Raw genomic sequence first — 23925 nt, forward strand, 5'->3', positions numbered from 1 at the left:
CTAGACTGTAAATAGGTTGTATTTTAGGCCCACAGTAAAGTAGGCCTATTCTTTTCAGTTTTTCTGAGTATATTTATTTTATTTCTGATTTGAACAGAAACATGAGACACAAGGCAACCAAAACAGTTTTAAAAACCTTTGTAACTTAAGTTGTCAGTCGGAGTCTGTTGGGACCCAGCTTTTGAATTGTGTTGGTTAAAATAAAATACTCTTCAGAACAGGTTAATCATTTGTGAATGTGTCTCCTAAATCAGAAATTGAAAACCATACACGTTTAACATTTGCATTCAACAAGTGTATTTTGTCAGGTAATTATGACATTTAACCAATGTTTGAGATATGTGAAACACTTTTTTTACTGAAATGTGTATCAGTAATAATCTCAGTAATAATGTGTTATTTAAAAAAAAAAGACTACAATTTTTTGACTAAAACTAGACTAAAATATATTGAGTTCTTTTTTGACTAAAACTAGACTAAAATTAAAAGACTTTTAGTCGACTAAAACTTGACTAAGATACCTTGAGTTTTCTTTTGACTAAAACTAGACTAAAATGACGAGACTTTTAGTCGACTAAAACTTGACTAACAAAAAAAGATATGTGAATGACTAAATATGACTAAAACTAACAAGGACATTTGGCACAAGACTAAGACTAAGACTAAATTAAAAATAGGTGACGAAATTAACACTAGTGTCCCGGTGTTTCACTAAGTCGGACAACCAGCTCAAGAGGGAAACGATGGGGGGAACAGAAACTTCACCGCCTGCTGCAGCGCTACTTCCCTTCAGCTTCTTCTTTGACAAAAACCAGTCTCTCAAATACTTCCACTTCTGCCGACACATATTTACGTCTTTGCCCAAACTCTGGCCAATTTGTTACACATCTGGCTGTCTTTATACTCTTTTAAAGATGGATTATAGTGCTGAGGGTAGCGACAGACTTCTTCACACAGTCTCTCTTCAAATTCGACGTCCATGTTGTTTTTCCAGTGCATGCGCAGTTGGTGCTTTTGCAACCTAGTGACCAATGGGACGCACGCGGATGTCCTCAAAGAGCCTCTGCGTACACCTTCCGATGACGAGTTTTATGCCACGCGGACCCTCGCAGCCTCAAGGACGCGGAAAGTATAACACTAGCTTTAGAGGTCCCCAGATAGTCAAAAAATGGATCCCAAATTCAGTAGAAAAGGAGGTTTATGACGGGTGTCCAAATATGGCCCGGGGATGAATTTCAAACGGCACTCAGCTTGTCTATTAAAATATATGTTATGTGGCCCTGCCACACATAATTTACAAATCGTGTAGTTTCACATTGTCAACACAAGGTGACAGCACTAGATTTTAGACCAGGGAAACACGCCAAAAGCGGAACGAAACAGCTCTACTCGTTTGAACCGCACAGCACAGACCATTTATATCCGCCGTAAAGACAGCGCAGCGCAAGCTCTGGACAAATGTGTTTACTTGCTGACCGGTCTCACGTCACGCGACCACTAAACACTGAAGTGATATCCAGTGAGAAATTTCAAGTTAGACGCAGAGGTCTCTGATAACAACCACATGAGTCTTGGTAATTCAAACTAGATTAAAAACAGTTACAACAGCGCTGACTTAATCAACAACACTGCCATGGAAATCAGGAGAAACATTGAGCCATAACGATCCAGTTAGAATACTTTTCATCCCACAATTCACTAGCATTTACCATGGATTTACTATGTTAACTCTAACTGTAACCGTGACAGAAATGTCATTGACATTTATGGGACATTAATATAAAATTGTATTATATTATTAATGTTGACATATTTAATGAGTAATGAAATAGAGGCCAAATAAATAAATAAAAGTCATGTGCTAGCAGTTTTGTGCATTAGTTTTTATATTAAATGTTTATAGACTAAATTCCATAAATCAATTCTAGATTCCATCCCATAAACAGCTGAGAAAGGAAATGCATGTGTAACAGTACAGTATAGAGCTTATGCTCCTTTTTAACCTGTGTGTCAGCTGAGCACTTCCAATTCTCCGAACTTCCGACTTACACAGCTAATCACCAGCAATTGCTTAGTAAGAGTTTGTTACATGTCAGTCCATTCTGTTGTATTTATTTACTGTGCTATTCATTTCAGCAATGTCGAGTATTATGTGTTCAGTTAGAGAGTGCCATAATAATTGGAAGAAACAACGGGAGATTTTACAGCAGGGATGTTTTGAACATGATCTGATTGCACATGTGGAGCCCCGTACGACCTGCACACACCTCCGGAGGAGGACAAAGCGCTGCCACTCTGGTGGAAGTCTTTGAACCTGAAAAACCTGATCTGACCTGACCATAGACTCTGCTTAGGAGGACCGAAGCTCTCTCTTTGCTCCATACAGGCTTGTCACTTTCTGCCTTTTATTATAACACCTCATACCTCTCTACAAACCAATCATCTACATGGCGATCTGAGAGGACCATGTTGTCATGTTCCTCTGTGTTTGGAGGACATACCAGCCTTTCTCATTATTTTTCCATTGCTTTTAATGTTCCTTGATGATTATTTTTGAATTTGACTTTTGTTAGTATTTTGATTTTCTTTTGCTATTTAGTTTGAAAATTGTCTCTGATTTTATTTGTGAAATTAAGTTTTCTACTCCTTTTGCTTTTATTTGTTTTATCCGATGTTGTAAAGGACATTGGTCAGCTGCTGCTGTTTTAATGGTGCTATATAAATAAACCAAACTTGAAACTTGAAAGGTAACTTTCAGCTCGACCCAACAGACCAGCTTCTGTTGACTTTGATGAAGCTGAAGCTTAATCTTCTCCAGGACGACTTGGCTGAAAGCTGCATTTACACTGGCACAAAAATCCGATCTTTTACTCACATCTGACACAGATCGGAATTTGTTGCACACGTGTAAACACAAAAATCCGCACGAGATCAAATTTTTTCGCATCCGATCTGATCCACTTCCAAATGTGGTTTTAAATCAGATACATATCCGAAATCTGGACATCAGACCTACGTCTAAACACGCATATCCGATTCCCCTTTGAATTCCAAGCCACTAGAAGGCTCAAAGAAACCTTTTTAATGTTGTATTATGAGGCAAACGTGCCTGTGTGCGCTCACTCAAAGCTCACTGTGTTATAAACTCACAGAGTTTATAAAAGTTTAAGCTTTTATCTTTTATAAATAAAACAGCTTCACTACTCAAAGCTACATTATATTTCTCAGCAATGAGGTGATAACATCGCTGTAATTAAACCAACAAGCTTCACTATTAGGTTACTCACTTGCTTTTGCTCTCTGGTTAATTCTTTCGAATTCATTAAAAAAAATATTACAGGGCTACTTTATTTCACTTCAGAATTCTAGATCTGAGCTGTAGATAAATGAAAATTATTTACGGACTATAAACTGTATACCAGATTTTGCGCTGCAAAACATTCTCGAGTCTTGACATCAAATAATCATGACCACCCGACATGAATTATTATATAAATATTTTTTAATAGCACGGCCATTCAAATCTAGGGTCTACCATGTGCATAGTAAAACGATCACCAACATTGGGCGGGAATTAATGTAAACACAGATATCAGATACCAGTCCTGTCTAAAGTGAATCTAAACATGCGGGCCAAAAAGTCAGACATGGTCAAAAGATCGGATCTGTGCATTAAGACCTTAAGGCCCTTTCACACTGGACGCGATTTTGTCGCGCAAATTGTTTTATTTTTTTTATCAGCTGTTTGTGTAATGAAAGCTTCCACACTGAACGCCAATGTGCTGCGCCGAAAAAACGACATTTATTTTTTTCTTTACTTTCACGGCAACAGAAAAGGCTTCAACCAATCACATACAAGGAAACAAAGGTGACGTCACAGCAACAATGATGGATCTTCTGATTGCTTGTGTGTCGACGCATCCCGTTTTGTTTGACAAAACTAACAAAAACTACAAGGACAATGATTTGAAATACAATGTGTGGCGTAGCATTGCCAACCAGCTCTGCTATCACGACTGTGAGTGTGTTGCGTGATAGTTATTTGTCGTTGTGTTGTCCTGTGCTGTAGTGGGCTAGCAAGCTAGACTACATTTGGGATAGAAAGCTAACACTATTATCGTCAAAGATAGAGACAGACACCGTGTTTACTTTGAAAAACAAAATGTAGTGAGACTATTTAGGGCTGCTTTTAGGATACTGTACATTCTTTGTGTGATGGCTAGTCGAATGATTTTGACTTGTTCACCCAAAACCTTATTTTTTCGGTCTTTTAAAGAAAATGAAAAGCTTGTCTTCACTGGAAGATGAAGTGTCCATGTTTTCTCAGCTGTCGCCGAATATTTCTCTGAAACGTCACAGACGTTTTTCGCTTCGATTTTCGTTATGCGTCCGGTGTGAAAGGGCCCTTTAGTGTGTCCCAGAGCGCCGTTAGCCGAGTGTTGAGCTACTGGATTGACCTAATGGAAGAAAATATGAGGGAATACATTTCTTGGCTTCCAAAGTAAACTATCTTTGGTATATTGCCAATATTGTATGCACAACATGCATCCTAGACTGCTCTGAGACCCCCCTCCAAAGGGCCAGGGATCTTGATTTCTGTGCAGTCTTTTATGCCCAGAACACTATCAAGTACCTAGAAGCAAATGCACCCTGTGGCCTAATAATGTTTGCCTCCCCAGTGTATGGAGGTAGATGTAGTGACAAATTCATTACATGGTTCCTGGAGTACCTGCGTCCAAGAGATAAGGTCATGGCTGACCGAGGCTTCATCATCCGTGATCTGCTGTCTGTAAGGAAGGTGAAGCTCATGATACCTGCCTTTACTCAAAGGAGTCCAACTGGAGCGGATCAAAAGCAGACTAAAGCACTTAGAAATGATTTCACAAGTTCCAAAAATAGATACAATTCTGAGAATTTGTGCAGCCCAGTGTAACCTGCGAAGTGGCATTATCCATGAAGATGCTGAGTGGGATAGATTGGTGTTGTCAACAAAGCAGTCAGTTTTTCTAAGAATACTCAATTAGATAATGACATTGGAAGTGTTTGTAGGCCTAACAAGAAACATTCAATGAAATGTGCAATTGTATCAAAGTTTATGAAAGATACTAAACCTATCACTTAATAATCTGTAGATGTTTTACACATGAACCCTTCTCTTCTCTTGTCATCAGGTGGAGAACTGGAACGCATTGTCAGAGGAGCATAGAAGGACCTACAGAACTCCATATCTAATCTCCTGTTGCATTCAGTGCAATTCTCTCTACAAAGAGTGTGAAGGCCACAGGGATGTGGACAGAGGGAAAACTACACGGTTTCTACTCTGGCTGGAGGCACTTTCTGAGATCAGATTTTCTATTCCACGTAATGCTACAGCAGTATCCCAGAACGGACAATATTAGTGCCAGAACATATTAAACTGGGTTTGCATAAACCATCATTGTGTTGCCCTTCAATTTAGCATTTCTCACAATTATCTTTGGACTTGTAGTCTAAATAAGGCCATAATGTTGTCTTTAAAGGCTTTCAAGTTATCATTATAAAAATCCTCCCAGAACACGACTGTTGGTATTATAAAAAAAAAAAAAAAAAAATGTATTCATGTTTTATTAAAACCATATAAAAATGCTGACGAGTAATGATGCTGTTTTTGCCTTGGCTCACGTGTCAGGAATGACCCAAATAACATACTGCAACATGTTTTTGATTTTTACATATTTGTTTGTCTTTGTGTTCTTAAAGTAGTCCGTGGGCCTTGTTTTTGTACAGTTTTGCCTATTACTCCCATATATTAGATGTGGTAAAACTCTTTCATTGGCAGTGTTTATATTTTCAGCACATCAATGTGATAACATGTTTAAATATGTAAACCTCTGACACGGTATTATTATTTCTACTTGTTTTATGCATGTAAGTTTCTGTGAGCTTTTGTGATTTTAGCGTGTGAACGGGACTTTTATTTTGGTATGCTGATGTGACGTCACAAGGCTGCGTCGCGCTGCTGCACTGTTGTGATTCGGCTGAAGAAAGGTTTGTGTGTTAAATCATTTAAAGTGTTCAGTCTATGCAAACCTTTCCGATTATTTCTACAAGAACTGTAAAACTAACGAGTTTTTAATATATCCTTGTACTTTATCTAACACGTTATGTTTATGAGTAAAACGCATCTATGCACGAGTAACAGTGAAATAGGCGTCTCATTTAGCTCCCTATATCGTGAATCAGTTATTATCAGTGAGTCAGTAGCACGAGTGCAATAGTTTACTAATGTGATGATTAATTCTGTACTTATTCAACTACGTGTTTATTTACTCCCTGTCATATTTCCACTGCCCTCCACGTGCACGCGCACGACGTCATTTGCTGACATTGGTGCGACAAAATGAATTGAATATGTTGTGTTGACCTTTTGTTTTCATTTGATTGATTTAATGTAGTTATTGCAGCAATAATGTAGTTATACAAATTTTTGTTAAATGTTTTGAGAACGTACTGAATTGTTTTGTATTTTTGAAACTCAATTTAAAAGATGAATAAAATTAATAAATAAAGTTCAGCACTGTTTGCTTTTTAAAGCTTTTTGTAACCAAATCTTTTCCTCCCAAATCACAGCAAGACAACAGCAAATGTTCAAGTCGTCTCATTTTTTAATAAACCAACAGGGTATGAGTCAAATGGGTCTTGTAATCTATTATTTGGCTGTAAATATCAGGAACCGTAGTCCTTTGTGCAATAAAAGTTAAATAAAACTTTAAAACTTCTTGAGTAATGGGTCTTTGGCAATTGTCAGCCAATAATTTAATAATTAACTTAAATTAACATTGTAATGCTGATATTACTATTATCATTATATGTGAAAGGTCTCCTGATAACATATATTTGATTCATTACATTTATCATAAATGACAGTAAGTTATATTAACAATCTTTAAAAAAAATTATATTCAAAATTTTCATGGAAGACAAATCTATCACGATTTCCTCACAAGAAAGGCAAGTTTATTTAAATAGCACATTTCATAGGCCTACACTATGGCAATTCAAAGTGAATTACAGAAAGGAATAAAAAATAATCACAAAATAAAAGCAAGTAAAATTAAAACGGGTATAAAAGAAATTAAAAGATAAGCAGCACAACTGTTTTTTTTTTTTCATTAATAGTACTAATAAAGACACTGAAGACTGGATAATCAGATAACAGGAATAAAGTGAGTATTTGAAACTTGAGAAAATGGCACCGTCTGTAAAAAAAAAAAAAAAAAACCCTTGCCTATTAACAAACACTGCATCATTTTATAGTTAAATGGCCCTGAGATTAAAAATGGCAGCTTGAACGTTCGATGTTGTCGTGGTGTATATAAAATATGTTGGGGAAAAGATTGTTTATTAAAAGCTTTGCAGAATAAACAGTGCAGAATAGGGTTGTGCCGATAGACGATAGTATCGTGTGTATACGATAGTCAGAGATATCGCTGATGGCAGATGCCTTTGACGATATTAATATGATAATTGGCTCGTTTTACCATTAATGAATTAAATTATTATTATTATATATATTATTAATATTAGGAACTACAATTCATTTGCCTTGCCTAAATTCGTAACGAAATCACCACATAGCCTAACACTTGCGACATCATATGAGGACTCCTCTAAGAAAATGTTTTTAAAACAGACTAAAAAACTTCATCCCACATCAAAATTGAATTGCAAGATGATCGTTCACAAATCGTCAAGTGCTTGTTTTAACAGACGCATCATTCTTATACAGATCCAAGATGAAAACCGCATCGTTTTTCATCAGTATTTTGTTTCCATAGCACATTAACAAAACATTTAATGACAATAACACTAAAAACAATACAATTACAAAATATTAGTAATACTACTACTAATAATAATATCACTAAAATGATATACAGGCCTAATAACAGTCTTTAGTTCAAGAACACAACACAACTTTACCTCACTATACCAGGAAATATCCTGATTTAGCCTATTAATAAGCACTCCACCTTTGGTAGCAAAATAAAAAGATTCTTATTTATAAAACGAAGTAATAAAACAAGCAAATTAATGAGTAAATAAGCAACTTAATAATCAAATAAGTAAGCCCCGCCCCCCTCACGATAACATCATGTATCGCCGATCTCACAGGCTGACGATATGAAAATGGAGCGTATCGCCCAACACTAGTGCAGAACTTTTTTGTGTTTTTCTTATTTTATTTGTCATATTTGAATTGAATTTCAATTTAATAAAATGTCACAGAAGGTAAGGCAATAACTATATGAAATAAATTAAATGAAAGGCCAACACAAACATACAGTCAAAACAAAAATTATTCAGACACCTTGCTATCCTCACTTACATAAATGTTTTAGTGTCCTGCACCCACTAGTAATAAAATATTGCCTGAATAATTTTTGGTTTGACTGTATATTAAAAAATGTATTTGCCCGCAGCGATGTCATTAAATTACGTAATGCTCGTGCGCGTAGAGGGAAGTCGAAATTCGGCACAACGCCGCTGAATAAATCTCATACCACAGTCAGTTAAAGACTGTTATTATATGCTTAATAATATTATTAATAATTAGTGCCCGCCCACTGTTTCAGCGGCTCTGGTTCCGGAAGTATTTTTTCCAGTCATTTCTCCCACGGGGATTTTGAAAAAAGTCTTTGTTAAAGAGTTATATGAACCAAATGATTGTCTTAATGTTGATTATTTTTATAACTAAAGTGTTAAACTTGTCAAGGGCATCAGCTATGGCTTCTAATTCTCTTAAAATTATATTAAAGGGGTGGTTGATTATGATTTCACTTTTCTAACTTTAGTTAGTGTGTAATGTTGCTGTTTGAGCATAAACAACATCTGCAAAGTTACAACGCTCAAAGCAAAGGGAAGATATTTGCTTTTAAAGAAATCACTTTTTAAGGACTACACCAAAGGCTGATGGGGACTACACGACATTCCTCCAGGGTTTGTGACATCACCAACCCTAAAATTTACATAAACCCCGCCCCCGGGAACGGAATTTATAGATAATCATGACAGAATATGCTAATCAATGATTAGAAGATAACTACACATAAGCTACAACAATTTATCAACTAACCATTCACAGACATCCCAAGTCTCCCGGAAGTTCCGGGAGTCTCCCGCATATTGATAGCGGCTCCCTGATGCCCGCAAATCAGTTAAAATCTCCCGGAAGCAAGAGCGCGCAAGCGTAGCGCGCGCATGGCAGAGAGAGGGAGCGAGAGACCTTGCGTGTGTGTGCTAGTGTGCGTGTGTGCCTCGGGATTTTATCTCTACTCTCGAACCGAATTCATCAGAACCCCCCCCCCCCCGCCGTTGGAGATTTCTCGAACCGAATTCATCAGAACCCCCCCTCCCCCCCCCCCCCCCCCCGTCGGAGATTTCTCGAACCGAATTCATCAGAACCCCCCCAGAGATTTGGACTGGAATCAAGACAAAATTACTAAGTAAGAAAAGCATTTTTTTGCAGTTAACCCTCAAAAAATTACTATTTTAACATGCTATACAAAAATATCTGTGGGGTATTTTGAGCTAAAACGTCACATACACACTCTGGGGACATCAAATACTTATTTTACATCAAGTGAAAAGGGCATTATACCACCCCTTTAAAATGGCCAACTTGGTGATTATCCTTGTAAACATATCCTAATATTCCTGCTGCGCACTTATCTCTTTTAATGACAAAAGTTAAAAGAGAGCAAGTGACAAATATCAGTATCGCAATCAGCCAATAGTTGTGTTAAAATTGGTCCCGGACAAAAAAATATAATCTGCAAATATTAAATACCAAAGAAATCATAACTAATGATGAAATGTATAATTTTTGTTCTCTTAATTTGTTGTGCTAATTTTGAGTGGAGGGAATTAAGATCATCAACTATCACTCTGAATGACTCCCTTTCTAAGGAGATGATTGAGATGCACACAAAGATATAGTTTGGATGTGTTTTTCTTTCTGTTAATTATTCTCTTCTTAAACAGGACAAACACAGAACAACTCCTGATGAAGCGACTGAGATCCATGTGACACTATTATAAAGATGGCGTTTATTAAAGAGGAGAGTGAAGACATGAAGATTGAAGAAACATTCAGAGTGAAACATGAAGATACTGAGGAACAAGTGAAGATGGTGTTTATTAAAGTGGAGAGTGAAAACATAAAGATTGAAGAAACATTGACAGTGGAACATGATACTGAGGAACAATCAAAGATGGCATTTATTAAAGAGGAGATTGAAGACATAAGGATTGAAGGAACATTCAGTGTGAAACACGAAGATGCTGAGGAACAAAAAAAGGTGCTGTTTATTAAAGAGGAGAGTAAAGACGTGAAGATTGAAGAAACATTGACAGTGAAACATGAAGAAACTGAGGAACAAACAGGTTGGTTTCATTCTCAAAGCTGAACTCATTAATTTGATCCTTATTAGAATGTCCAGCTCTACAGAAATGAATGATATTTTTGAAGAGTGCAGGGCTCCAGACTGAGACCAAATGGTTGCATTTTGCTAATGTTTTTTAGCATAAACAAACAAAAGCACAGCTGCAGTCCCTCACGGAAGACTGCCACATAAACAAAATGCAACGTATATGTCTCAGGCCTGGTCCTCTCTCATCCTTTACTGTCATCACTCCTCCTTTTATCCTCCCCAAGCTCCTCCGTGAGAGATACAAGGCCAGTGTGGTGTGCAGGTGAAGCTTGTTAGGCCACCGGCCACGCTCCATTCTCACAGCTCTAGGCCCCGCCCTGCTTGCCACAAATGATAACTCCAACCGTCCTTCCTCTACTTCCCCCTTTTCTCCTCGTAAACAACCCCATCCCAAACTATTCCCACCCAGACTCCTCCTCCCATCAAGCAGTCCCCACCATTGAAATTAGTCCCCACCACCACCAACAAAAATAACACTGATGTAATGGATTAGTCAACTTTGGTGTCCAAAGGATTCCAAAAGTAAGCATATGCAAAAGAGTGAGGTCAAAGACTGTGAAGTCACAGCTCCTTCATCCCCAGAGGCCTTACATCTCCAGCTTCAACCCCTAGATGGTGCACATGCTCACACGGCACCCATTGCAAGTTCACAAGAATGAAAGTGCATAGAAAGTGTGCTATTTGGGACAGGACCGTAGTTGCCCACACAAGTGCCAGTCTTCAAAACAGAAACTCTCTAAGGGGCTGTTTACACGACAACGTTTTCAACTAAAGACTGAATTTTTGTATGCGTTTTGGCTCTTCATTTACACCACAATGGCATTTTGGGGGCCTGAAAACACAAACTTTTGAAAACTGGATTCAGAGTGCAAGTTTTTGAAAATGATACCTTTATCGTCTATGGAAACTGGCGTTGTTCATGTGTATTACGTGTTCAGTCTAAAGGCGTGTACTTCTCTACATCACTAACTACTGTCCTGGCCTCTGCGTGCATTGTGCATTTTCTAATCTGTTGTTTTTGTGGATCTGTGTGAACAGGGATCGTTTTGACAATGTTGTGTAGACAAAATACGCAGTTTAGTCGTGTTAATGTACCCTAAATCTCCAACATAACTGAACATTAAACTCTATCAAGTCTTAAAATTTACTGAAAAAACACCTAAAATAACACTTAATTTTAACATTTACTCATCAAATACAGTAACTTGAAAAGCGCGCTGGCAACTAGAACTACAAATCCACTGACACAGTGCGATGCCATGAGTGTTCATGTAACTCGCATGTTGATTTGACATGTTGACAAGTCATGTTCCGCAATTAATGTGCACAAACGTATTTTTAAGTCGCAGACACGGTCAGTCATAGACAAGGTGTGTCAGCTGTAACAGTTTCTCCCGGCAACGTCGTGATAAGTTTGAGTGCACGGCCAGCGGCTCTATGACTGGGGTCTAACTCATGACGAGCAAGCACTTTCTTACCACTGCTAGCATATAGTAGCTTTCTCGAGCAAACGTGCAGCACCAAGCACCAGGCTCTCTCAGTTTCTGGCACCAACTGCCAAAAGGCTTGCCATCTACCTTCTTCTATCCATGCTCAGCGGCATTTATTTTTGAGTCCTTTATCTATGGGTAGGACATCATCCCCAGTCTTCATAAACTTGCGCTCCATGCTTTCACCAACAACGCTAACGTGACGTATGGATCTCAAACACACTGTGTTGCCAGGACCCACCCTGCACTGCTTCTGATAGGCATAAAATGTTAGTTAGAGCTGCGTTCCTCTCATATGATTGGTAGGTGAAATCAGTTGACTCGAAAATATTAAACCGCATGCAAGTTCCCTCACAGCAGCACGCCGGAGAGATTCGGCACGGTGCCGGAATACTTTAAGCCCTGCAAATGTTTACATCCTATGGCTGTTAAAGCATCATGTTGCCTTCTTGAGAATGAAGTAATGCTTAAAGCTTTTAGAGTCAGAATTTTCGGCCATTGGTTGTAGGAAACAGGTAAGACACAGGCGTTGAACAGGCAGCTCTGTAGCTCCCCCTTTTGACTAAAGTGCAGAAGTCAGTTTTACCTATTGCAGGGGTGAGTAACTTTGGTTCAGGAGGGTCACTGTCCTGCAGAGTTTAGTTCTGTCCCTAATCAAACACTCCTGCCTGTAAATTTCAAGCAACCCAATTTGTCCAGCCATTTTGTCAGTGCCTCCGCCTTAAGGTAGGTTCTTTATATAGACTTGTCTTGATTGCTAATCCACATCCGGTGACGATTATTTGGTTAAATGTTTAGGAAATGATTCCATATAAGGTTATATTTCAGCACTTCACAAATGGACTGCGATTCTTAAGTAGCACGTAGAACGCGTTCTTGCATTTTTGAAACGCGCTTGGTATCGTGGTGTGCGTTCGTAACCACTCTATAGGATTGAACTTGCCTACCCCTGGGTTAGATTGTTCAGTTGTGTTTGATTAGGGATCGATCTAGACTAGGGTTGTCCAAACTCAGCAGAGTTTAGCTCCATCTTGCCTCAACACACCTCTCTGGAAGTTTCTAGTATGCCTAGTAAGACCATGATTAGCTGGTTCAGGTGTGTTTAATTGGGTTTGGAACTGAACTTTGCTAGGCAGTGGCCATTCAGGAGCAGGATTGGACACACCTGATCTAGACTCTGCTGGGCAGTGGCCCTCCAGGAGTTGCTCATCCCTGACCTGAAGTCACCAAACTTGGTACGTGTATTGTTCTCAAGCCGGAGAACTTTCAAAATCACGTGGATGTGGCTATTGTGGTTCAGGGTCACATCACCATAAGTTGGCCTCCTTAATTTACCCACTTAAATGCATTTGCCCACCGTGTGATGATGATGCCGTAGTGCTTGAGCCTGCTATCACTGTATTATATACTATATTGATGGCATCAATGTCTGTTGCTTTAAACTGGAGTTAACATGTCTTTGTTCTTTTTTTGCCTTAGATCTGATGATGCTAAAAGAGGAGATTCAAGATCTGAATGATATAGTAGAGCAAGATCAGTTTGAGAAACATATCTCAACTGGAGAAAAATCATTAAGTTGCTCACAGACTGAAAAGACTTCACCAAAAAGAGCTAAAAATACAGAAAATAGAAGTTGTTTCACCTGCCAACAATGTGGAAGGAGTTTCACTCAAAAAGGAAATCTTAAAACTCACATGAGAATTCACACTGGAGAGAAGCCATACACATGTCAACAGTGTGGAAAGAGTTTCACACATAAGGGAACCCTTTATACCCACATCAAAGTTCACACTGGAGAGAGTCCTTACACCTGCAAATTTTGTGGAAAAACCTTGAATCGAAAAGGAAACCTTAAGACTCACATGAGAGTTCACACTGGAGAGAAACCTTTCACATGTGATAAGTGTGGAAAATGTTTCACACGTAAAGAAAGCCTTAATCACCACGTGAGGGTTCATGTAAAAGAGAGCTGTTGTGTATGCCGTCAGTGTGGAAGGAGTTTCACAGACAAGAAACAGCTTAAGAGACATTTAATAACTCACACCGGAGAGAAGTCTTACATGTGCCATTACTGTGGAAAGAGTTGCGCTAACAACACAAACCTTAAAGTCCATGTGAGAGTTCACACTGGAGAGAAGCCTTACAGCTGCCAACAGTGTGGAAAGAGTTTCACTGGAAAAGAAAGTCTTAAGATTCACATGAGAGTTCACACTGGAGAGAAGCCATACCCCTGCAAACTGTGTGGAAAGAGATTTGCACAACAGGGAACCCGTTATAGCCACATGAAAACTCACACCGGAGGGATTCACGTATCTTTAGTGTGAGAAGAGATTCACACATCAAATAGATCTGAAATGTCATTTGCAAACTCATTCTGGCAAGAAATCGAAGTGTTCGAAATGTAGTAAGAGGTTGAGGAAAAGGAGCAATTTCAAAAATCATATGTGCATTCACTCTGGAGGAAGTAGGGAACCCGTGGGTCTTTAAAGCTTTTAAACGCATTAAAGGGTTAGTTCACCAAAAAATGAAAATTTACAAACAGTAAGACTTTTTATCTTAGGAACACAAACAAAGATCCTTTTAATGAAATTTGAGAGCTTTCTGTCCCTCCATAGACTGCTACACAACAATTTTGACGCCTCAAACAAAAAGTTCATAAAGAGATTGTAAAACGAATCCATATAAATTGAGCGGATTATCTGAATCCAAATTTTCTGAAGAGGCACGATCACTTTATATGATGAACAGATTAAATGTAGCCTTTTATTCACATATAAACATTCATCAACGGACAAAAATGGAAGCGCAAGCATATTTGCTTGACATACGAGAACCAATGAGGTTCATTCTTGTGGCACGTTTGACCTTTCGCAAAAACCAATGAGGTTTGTTCTCGCACATCAAGCAGGTTCGGTTGAGGATCTGTTTACGTTTATACGTATGTCAACAAATGCCTGGATTAAATCTGTTCATCATATAGTGATCGTGTCTCTTCAGAAAATTTTGATTAAACCGCTCAATTCATATGGCTTAGTTTTACAATCTCTTTATGAACTTTTTGCAGTGTCAAAGTGGTAGGTTGGGTAGCTGTCAATGGAGGGACAGAAAGCTCTCAGATTTCATCAAAATCATCTTCATTTGTGTTTTGAAAATTAACGAGGAGAGGAAAGTCTTAACTGTTTGTAAAGATTTTTTTAAAAATTGGAGCGTAAACAAAGACGCTTGAAAAGGCAAACATGATTTTGATTGGCTGGAGATTGTGATGGTAACTGATTTGCATAACAGAGCTACTTTGAGTGATTTGGGTGTGTTTAGTTGGACAAAAAGTAATGGGGTAATGTAAATTTACCAGCAAGTGGCTTGAAAATATTAAATTCTTGGACTGGTTAAAATCAATAACACGAAATGATTTGAAAGCCCGTTGCAGCATCTGTAAGAAATGCTATAAATGTGGCTCTATGGGTGTTAAGGCCGTGAAATCGCACATGCAAGGAGAAAAGCACAAGCGATATGTATGATCTCAGATAGTGGCAAATCATCTCTCATACTCCTCTAACAACAACTCCGACTTGTTTTTAAAGCATATTTTTCCGACTCAGAGCTTGTGAAATCTTTCACATGTGGATGAGACCAAACTACCTACATCACCAAGTTTGATTTGATTCATTACTCGCCCGTTTTATTACTCTGATAATATAGTGACAAGGAGATTAATGCACATGTCTGGGAAAGGAAAAAGGGAAACAGCTTAGAACAAGGTTGTAGGGCTGTGCCGGTAAACTTGACAACCGCACCGCCACGGTTGTAAAGCGCCACCGCGGTGGCTGAGTAGCACCGGCGATTCTCCGCCAAAATGATATTAGATGCAATATAGTTTCCAAGTAGAAAGATATCAGAAAATCGATGTTCTCTTTCCTGCTTGTGTCCCACATCCCTCTCAAAGCGCAGAGCGGTAGGCTATATCTCGCGTCTTTGTGTGGAAATATTAAACAAAAGTTTTTTTGTTTTTTTTTAAATAGATTCAACTTTATTATATTATTTAAGTTACCAATATTTACTAATATTTATTTCAATGCTTTACAGGCTTTAGTGTGTTGTTTCTTTGACGGAATTGCTCAAATAAACACTTTTTTGCTCAAATAAATATAAATATAAATATTTTTTCAAAACAACCCCCCAACCACCGCACCACCGCCGGTAGTTGGTCCATTATCACCGCTGTGGTAAAAAAAAAAAAACTGGCACCGTCACAGCCCTACAAGGTTGTCATCATAACGTATAATAGGGATTTTTGATAGACATGGAGTTTCTCTCCATTCTTTCATGCCTCGTTCTTTAACAGAAGTGGACAGGTTGAGTTCCAGCAGTTCATGCTATATATTAGTTCCATATATATTGTTCCAAAACAATGCTATATATTGTTTTGAAAGGATAAAATAGATATTTGTGACAACTTTTCTGTTGCCATGTTCCTGCTGCTTAGTCCTCTGCTTCAATTGTATTTGCCAACAAGACTCTTCTGTCAGTTGTTAGACATTGCAGCAGATTGTATATGGCATAGATGAAGTAGCTTTCAGTGTCCACCAGGTTATTAATTGCGCAGCGTAGCACAAAGCACTCAGCCCTCTTGATAATATGAAGCGATTGATTAGAAAATCAGATTGCCTTTAGAGCAAAAGAAAGTGCATTTGTCAACTGTATTCAGATTGGCATAGACTTTGTAGATGTTAAGGACATAACCAAACAGAATGAAAGAATTCATATAGCGTCTCAGAAGTTCAGAAAAATAGAGTCGTTTCATACGTATGACTCCTCTGCAACTCCTCCATTGTAGATACAGTATTTGTTCAGCAGGGTGAGCACAGATGGTGGGTGTAGTGTCAGGCTTTTGGAAGTGTTTATAAATGTGAACAAACATACAATATTGAAAAAACTGTTTAGTACCATAAGTTAACCATAACTTGTTGTGGTTGGGGAGGTTGGGGAGTGTAGAGATGGTTTAATCCAGGTAAGGACCTACTCTACATGTCAGAAACCCTAGAAAGCGTAGAAATTGCACACACAAAAAAATCCCTCAGATCTCCATACATCTGAGGTAACTTCTGAACATGAGGGCCATGATGAAATAATCAAAAGCAGTGTTCTTCAACCCTGCTCCTGAAGGACCCCTAACACTGCACATTTTCTTTGTCTCCCTAATCAAACACACCTGATTCAGAAAATGTGCAGTGTTGGGGGTCCTTCAGGAGCAGGGTTGAAGAACACTGATCAAAAGGAAGGAAAAGTTGATAAATACCATAACTTTATCAGTGTTGTCCTATTGAGAAGTAGCCTAATATGAATGTTTCAATTCACAGGCGCAATGCACGTTTCCTGAATTGTATGGAGAATGATTCCGATAGAGATGATGCGCCAGGAAAAGAATCACGGATCACACATTCTCGAGGTAATCACGCGGTCTAATTTTTGTATCCTTTCCTTTTTATAAATTTTTTTTATTTTTATTTTGAATGCAATTTTTTGGGAGAATTTAATTTTATTTTATATATATACCTTTAAACTACTAGATTTTATCAATAAATATTCTTTCAACCTAAATTCAAAATAACTCCAAAACATGCATAACCCAGCTCAAATCATATTAACCAATGGTTTAACGCCCAGGAGGAGGCACTCAGAGTGGAGTGAGCTCCCATATCCTAAAGGCCAATTTATACTTCTGCGTCGAGTGTACGCCGTAGTGTACGTCGTAGGCTACGCACGTAGGCGACGCCGTCGTGAGCATTTATACTTCTGCGAATGTCTGTGTTGCTCTGCAGTTACACCGCCGAAACGCTAGTTGGCGCGGGTGGGTTTTAATGTTCCACTGTGTTTACATTCCTCGCGGCTGTTTTGAGTTTAGGTTTCTACGAGCAATGGCGACTGAAGGAGTCCTACAGATGGCTGTATTTCTGCACTTTTTCAAGCAATCTCTCGGTCACTTGGTCTATTTCCATGGCTCTTCACTGATCTTTGGAATTTAAAAATGGCGGGCGGGCGGTGCAGAGTGCAGAAGATCATTCCGGAAATGCGTAGGAGGAAACGCGATGCTATCCAGCCGACCAATCACAGATCTTGCGGTCCGCGTCGCCGCAACGCGTAGTTACATTTTTGAGGAGGTGCGCGTCAGGGTACGGCGAAGGATACGACGTATGGTACACGTCAATGCGTATGCTACGCCGTACCTTCTACGCGCACCCGACGCAGAAGTATAAATTGGCCTTAAGACTAAAGGTTCTTGCACACTGAGTCCGAAATTTTCGAATGCGTTTTTTCATATTCGTGATTCGGTGGCTCTGAATTGTCAAAACACCATTCAAAATGCTTGCTACGGACGTGAAAAACGCAGAAAATCGAACCTGATCCGAATCCTTTTTTTATGACGGACGAAAGTTTCGGAGGCAGTGTGCAAGCGTGACTGACATAAAGTGAGGTCGTATTTAGTTTTTAACGTGTGAAAATTTCGGATGCGAATTTCGGACTCAGTGTGCAATGGCCTTAAGACTATAAGACTATGACATCATACACAATCCAGTGGGCCAACCTCTGCTTTGAGACAGCCTTTCCCTTCTGCTGGACTCCGTCAAGTCACCTTCATTTATATAGCGCTTTTAACAATATCGATTTTTTTCAAAGCAGCTTTACAGTGATAATAGGAAATTAAAGTAACAGAGATAGTTTTGGCTTAACAGCAGCTCTAGAATAAAGTTATTGTCCAGCTAAAGCTAGTTTTGGATTGATTCGTACTTATCGAGAAAAGGTCTGATAGGAGTTTATCAGATGGGCTGCAGTGTTAATTTTGCGTGAAAAGATTGTATTTCTCTTTGTTGGATTTTTTTTTAATTTCATATTGTATTTAAATAAGTCAAGCACTTTTCAAGTACCTCTTCGTTAATATGGCTGTTTTCAAGGGTTTTCCAGGACTTCAATTTCAAAAAGTCAAATTCAAGTACTTAGGCGCGCTCTCGCTGAATGTGCCAATTTGCTGCTCAGGAAACATTTCTGATTATCAATGTTGAAAACAGTTGTGCAATCATTCCGCTAAGAAAAATAACATATTCACATGCACCAACATTGTAATATTGTCCGAAACCAGTAAGTTGATAATTTTCATGTTCGCCAAAAACTGATAAATGACCGATGGACATAAGTTTAAAAAGGTGGTGTTTAACAGACTGATAACATGTCATCTCCAGAATAATAGTTTGAATATGGTGTTTAAATTTTTTTTAATTTTAATTGATCAGGTGTATAACCAGTTAACATTATTAATTTCTATATACTGTATATGTCATTTTAGTAAGTTTGAGTTCCATCTGAGTTTCGTGATCAGTGTATAACTGATTTCTTGCAGGTGTTCAGAAGAGGCCCATTAAGAAAACTACAAAAAAACACAAGAAACCGCAAAAAGTGTGCTGGTCAAATGCTGAAGTTGCAGCTGTAATGAGACATTTCAAGGCACATATAACCCAAGGAAAACTGGCCACAACGACTGAATGCCGGCAGTGTAGGACCGCTGAAGATCCTGTTTTGGCAAGACGCAGTGTACAAAAAATAAGAGATTTTGTAAGAAATCGAGGAATTAGCTTGAAAAGGAAAGCCCAAAATAAGTGATGTTACATCATGTCTCATTTGATGTCATTCTATTAAGATTATTACTTTATTATTTTCATTCTATAGCAAAAAAACATTTTTTAAAGAACAGTTAAACTTCTAGATAAGTTAAACTGCTGCCTTAAGGAATTGTTTGTCAAAAAAAAATATTTCCAGATGTTGACGTTCTATCTTCAGTGGAAAGTCTAAAAGTAGAACCTAAACATCTCTTTTTAGGTTCCATTGAAGATAGAAAGTCATATGTGTTTGAAACAACATGATGGTGAGAAAATGCTGAAAAATGTATTTGGGGGGGGGGTGAACCACCCCTTATAAATCAGTTTCTCTGCATGTTGTAGTATTTATGGCATTTTCACTATAAGTGGTTAAAACTGTAAAAAATCTTTAAAGTTGTAATTAAAGTACTTCTAAAACACTTTGGTTCCTGTAAAGTTGTAAGTTATTTTATGTATTGTATTGAGAATCCAGTACTCTTTAATCACCCAGGTCTTGGTAATTAACCAAACTGTCCCGTTTGTGTGTTGCGTGTGGTCATGTGCCTGTAAAACACATTGGTCCCCGTAATCCAGAGAAATGTTCCCCCAGTTTATCATCACTGCATGCTGTGTGCTTCACAATATTTGTGAAATTCAGGGTGAGGTGTATGAAGATACAGTGCATGCAAGAGTTTGACTCACCACAGCCAGAGAAAGTAGTTGAGAGCATTGACAGTGCAGGCCTGAGAGAGTGAGGGAAGCCCTTGCGTGGTATTTTATTTAAGTATTGGTTTCCCTCTTCCACTTCCTGCTCAGCTACTGTTCGGACGCTCTTGCTTACTGCTCCGCGCTTTGCTCTATCGCTTTTATATTTTATCTTCTATACTTTTATAATTTTAGCTCCTTTTATCACCTAACTTTAACTTCAAATCAGCACAGTGCTCAAACGACAAAGTTTGGATTACTACAAAAACGCAGAATTCTTCTACCCGACCAGCTTACATTCCGGGGAAAGGAAAACACAACTGCCTACAAGGTTAAGAGAGAAAATGCCTCTTCTGGAATCTACTTGCTGCACTAACTGCCACAGACTTTTACAAAGGATTGCAGTTCTTGAAACAAAGTTATTTACGGGACCACCAAACCAGACGGAACACACAACAGAGCTTCGTCATGGACACCCTCAGCATATAGCCGGTGAGTCCCATGAAACTAGTGCTCCTCGACAGGTAGAGAAACAAGCCGATCGACTTACAAATCGATGGCACAAACAGGGAGCGAGACCCAAAGGCACTCGAGACATCAGATTGTCACGAGCCTCACATATTACCGCAGTAGCATCCTCTACCCCAGATACAGCTCTGACAAAGATTGGTCTCCTACCAACACCTATACATCTTGAGAACAGATTTGAAGTACTAATGAATGTAAATGAGGAACCCCCAAACGTGATGAATGTGATCGAACACAGACTGTATCAGCCAGTAGCTAACACTGATGCTAACTGGCGCTCAAGGTCGAGCAGACAGCGGCACTCAGCTCAGAGCACAGCCGAGCCCAGGACTCTGATAGTGGGGGACTCCATAATCAGAAACATTAGCAGCAGGGATACAACTACATGCTGCCTTCCACAAGCAACAACTTCTGATATAAACAGGGAACTTCAGAACATTCTAATGAAACATAAGACTGCAAATCGACTCATCATTCATGTGGGGAAGAATGACATTCATAAAGAGCAGTCAGAACTCCTTAAGAAGGATTTCAATGAACTTTTTGAAACACTTAAAAAAACTGAAAGTTCAGACATTCATCAGTGGACCACTCCCAGCAAGAGGGACAAACAGGTTTTCACGGTTGCTTGGGATTAATACATGGCTGCAAAAAACCTGCAATATAAAAGGAGTGAACTTCATTGACAACTTCAATCTTTTCTGGAGTCAGAGACAACTATTTCATCGGGATGGCCATCACCCAAACAAACTTGGTTCAAGAGTGTTAAAGGACAATATCTACTTCTCCCTCAATCATCCTTCTGCAGTGTGTGCCAATCCACTCAATCAGAACGGCACACACACACCTGGACACAGTATGAATGACCACAGGACTTCACTTCAGAATGGACATGATGTTGACATATCACACAAGGACAATGATAACACCACTGAGCCACAACAACCTCTGCTCACGGACACCATCTCAGCTGAGCCCTGCCCACAGAGCTCACCACAGACAGACATATTAGAACTGCTCCAAGATTCAGCACCCAAGGACGACTTCCTGGAAAACAGCCAGGGAAGCCAGGACAGCATATCACAGCCTCCTATAACACCAGAGCAACAGCCCCTTTCACCAGACACCTTCTCCCTCTCGCCACCAACTCCACTTCTGTGCTTCTCACAGAAAATGGAAGAACTGGTGCATGCTGGAACCAGACTATCACACTCTTTTGCTGCAAGCCCCCAGATATCATCCAAAAAACGTCGGGCACCGCTGCCACCAAAGCCTGCGGGCCCAGCTCACCCTCCCCCTGCCTCTGTGAGAGCGCTTCGGCCTCTGCCACAACGCCAGGGCCCACACCCTCCTCCATCTGCTCGAGGTGAACCAAAAACAACTGATACCAGCTCTCAGTGATGTATGTCGGGTCCCCGCTTTGATAACAGTAACTTTCTCAAATGTTTACAGAACAAGCGGGAACCCAGTGTGCCTGTATCTTTCTCTATTGCTGTTCTATTACAAGATAGAAAGTCTAAGGCCTTCAATAGCCGTACAGCAAACTCAACTAATCTGGTGCCTATTGCACGTCTAACTAAGATTGGTGTAGGGAAAAAAAGTAAGACTGTTAAGTTAGCAATTTTAAACATCCGCTCACTTAAAAATAAATCACTTCTAGTCAATGACTTAATAACCACAAACAACCTGGATTTTATGCTTCTAAATGAAACCTGGCTAGAAGACAGCTGCAGTGCAACAATCCTCAATGAAACATGCCCTCCTAACTTTACTTTTATGAGTGTCTGCAGAGCTGTTAAAAGTGGTGGGGGTCTAGCTGCTCTTTTTAAAGATATCTATCAATGTAAGCAAATAACATTTGGGAACTACACGTCTTTCGAATATCTGGGTACTGTGTTAAAAGGTGCTCCACGCATTTTACTTATCATTATTTACAGGCCTCCAAAATATTCTCCAGCCTTTGCTGAGGAATTTACAGAACTGTTATCAACAATTACGATACACAGACAAGCGGCTTTCTGAAGACATTGAAACTGATAGGTTTTCAGGTGCCCTTTCTATACGCTGGGGAGCACCCTACGACGTCATCACTGCATTCGCCATGATTGGCTAGTTGTTACACTCAGACACAGGGTCCCCATTGCATCAGCTGATGCAGCCTTTGAGTTCCCTCGAAAGGGAACCTGATTTTCTCTGCTTTTTGCTCAAAATTTTGCTTTTTTTTAATGACTTACATTCAAGTGTTGATAAAAAAGAATGCATTATGTTTTTCCATAAGCTGCTTGTATTCCATTAATGTCTGCCTTGGCTTAAAAAGAAAGGTTGCTCGGTTGTTCATTTATGGTATTGTGTGTGTTGTTTTTAAGAGAGATATATAAATCTCTCTTATATATGTATATATAATATATATATATATATATATATATATATATATATATATATATGAAGAAATATCATCCCTCATTCTTCAGTTTAAACAAATTTAGTCTTCTCTGTTTGAAATGGAAAGAACAAATCGAGAGATCTATGATCAGACTATTTTCAATAAATTGAATTCCATCAATATTCAAATTTAATATAAATAAATAAATATATAAATATTCATATTCATGGCAAAACAGAAAACTCCTCAGGGATTATCCTACTTGTGTGGTTTGCAATGTGTCTGTAACCATTCTGTTCAGTTTAGTTTTGACTGAGTTTGTTTTCACTTGTCATGTGTCTTTGTTCTGATTTACGTCACTCATCAGTATGCTTGATTACCGTCATTATTAGTTAATCCGTGTCAGCTGTGTTAGTTTAATCATCTTGTTTGAGTTTGTGTATATATAGGTGCAACCCTGCGCTCTAACTAGGAGGTTAAAGACCGCAGTCTCTAGGATCAGCCGCTAGAGCGCCTCTTGAGATTAGGGGAGTGAGGTTTACACGCACAGCTCTCACTGGCTGGCCTTTGTTACATAGGTTGCCTTATCCTGCACTCTTTGTCTGGTCTCGTTAAAACTATTGTGTGTGTGTGTGTGTGTGTGTGTGTCCTTTGTATGGATCGCTACCTGAATATTATAAGTAAAGTTACCCGTTTGAATCTTCATCTTCTGTGTCTAC

At 38.9% G+C, this 23925-nt stretch overlaps 1 protein-coding gene and 2 long non-coding RNA genes across 4 annotated transcripts in view; 1 reads left to right on the top strand and 2 right to left on the bottom strand.

Annotated features, from left to right (window-relative positions):
* The window catches only part of LOC309496565, a 381708-nt gene that overhangs the window by 307553 nt on the left and 50230 nt on the right, over positions 1–23925 (bottom strand). The window lies entirely within an intron of this gene.
* LOC309496536 (uncharacterized protein) lies at positions 5966–20030 on the top strand. Of its 2 annotated transcripts, none has more exons than XM_082166527.1 (5): positions 5966–6027; positions 10024–10425; positions 13442–14282; positions 17320–17408; positions 19356–20030. In XM_082166527.1, the coding sequence occupies exons 2-5, from the start codon at positions 10083–10085 to the stop codon at positions 19613–19615; spliced, it is 1533 nt and encodes a 510-aa protein (XP_082022653.1). In that variant the 5' UTR covers positions 5966–6027; positions 10024–10082; the 3' UTR covers positions 19616–20030. The 2 variants fall into 2 exon arrangements, with proteins under 2 accessions (XP_082022653.1, XP_082022654.1); XM_082166528.1 differs by having other exon boundaries at positions 5977–6031; positions 10035–10425.
* On the bottom strand, positions 19908–23216 carry LOC309496561. The gene is made up of 2 exons (XR_014205155.1): positions 21399–23216; positions 19908–21362 (listed from the first exon to the last, which is right to left on the bottom strand). It is a non-coding gene; the product is annotated as an uncharacterized lncRNA (long non-coding RNA).

The sequence above is a fragment of the Leuciscus leuciscus genome (genome assembly GCF_965113295.1).
Source record: "Leuciscus leuciscus genome assembly, chromosome: 4".
Classification (NCBI taxonomy): domain Eukaryota; kingdom Metazoa; phylum Chordata; class Actinopteri; order Cypriniformes; family Leuciscidae; genus Leuciscus; species Leuciscus leuciscus.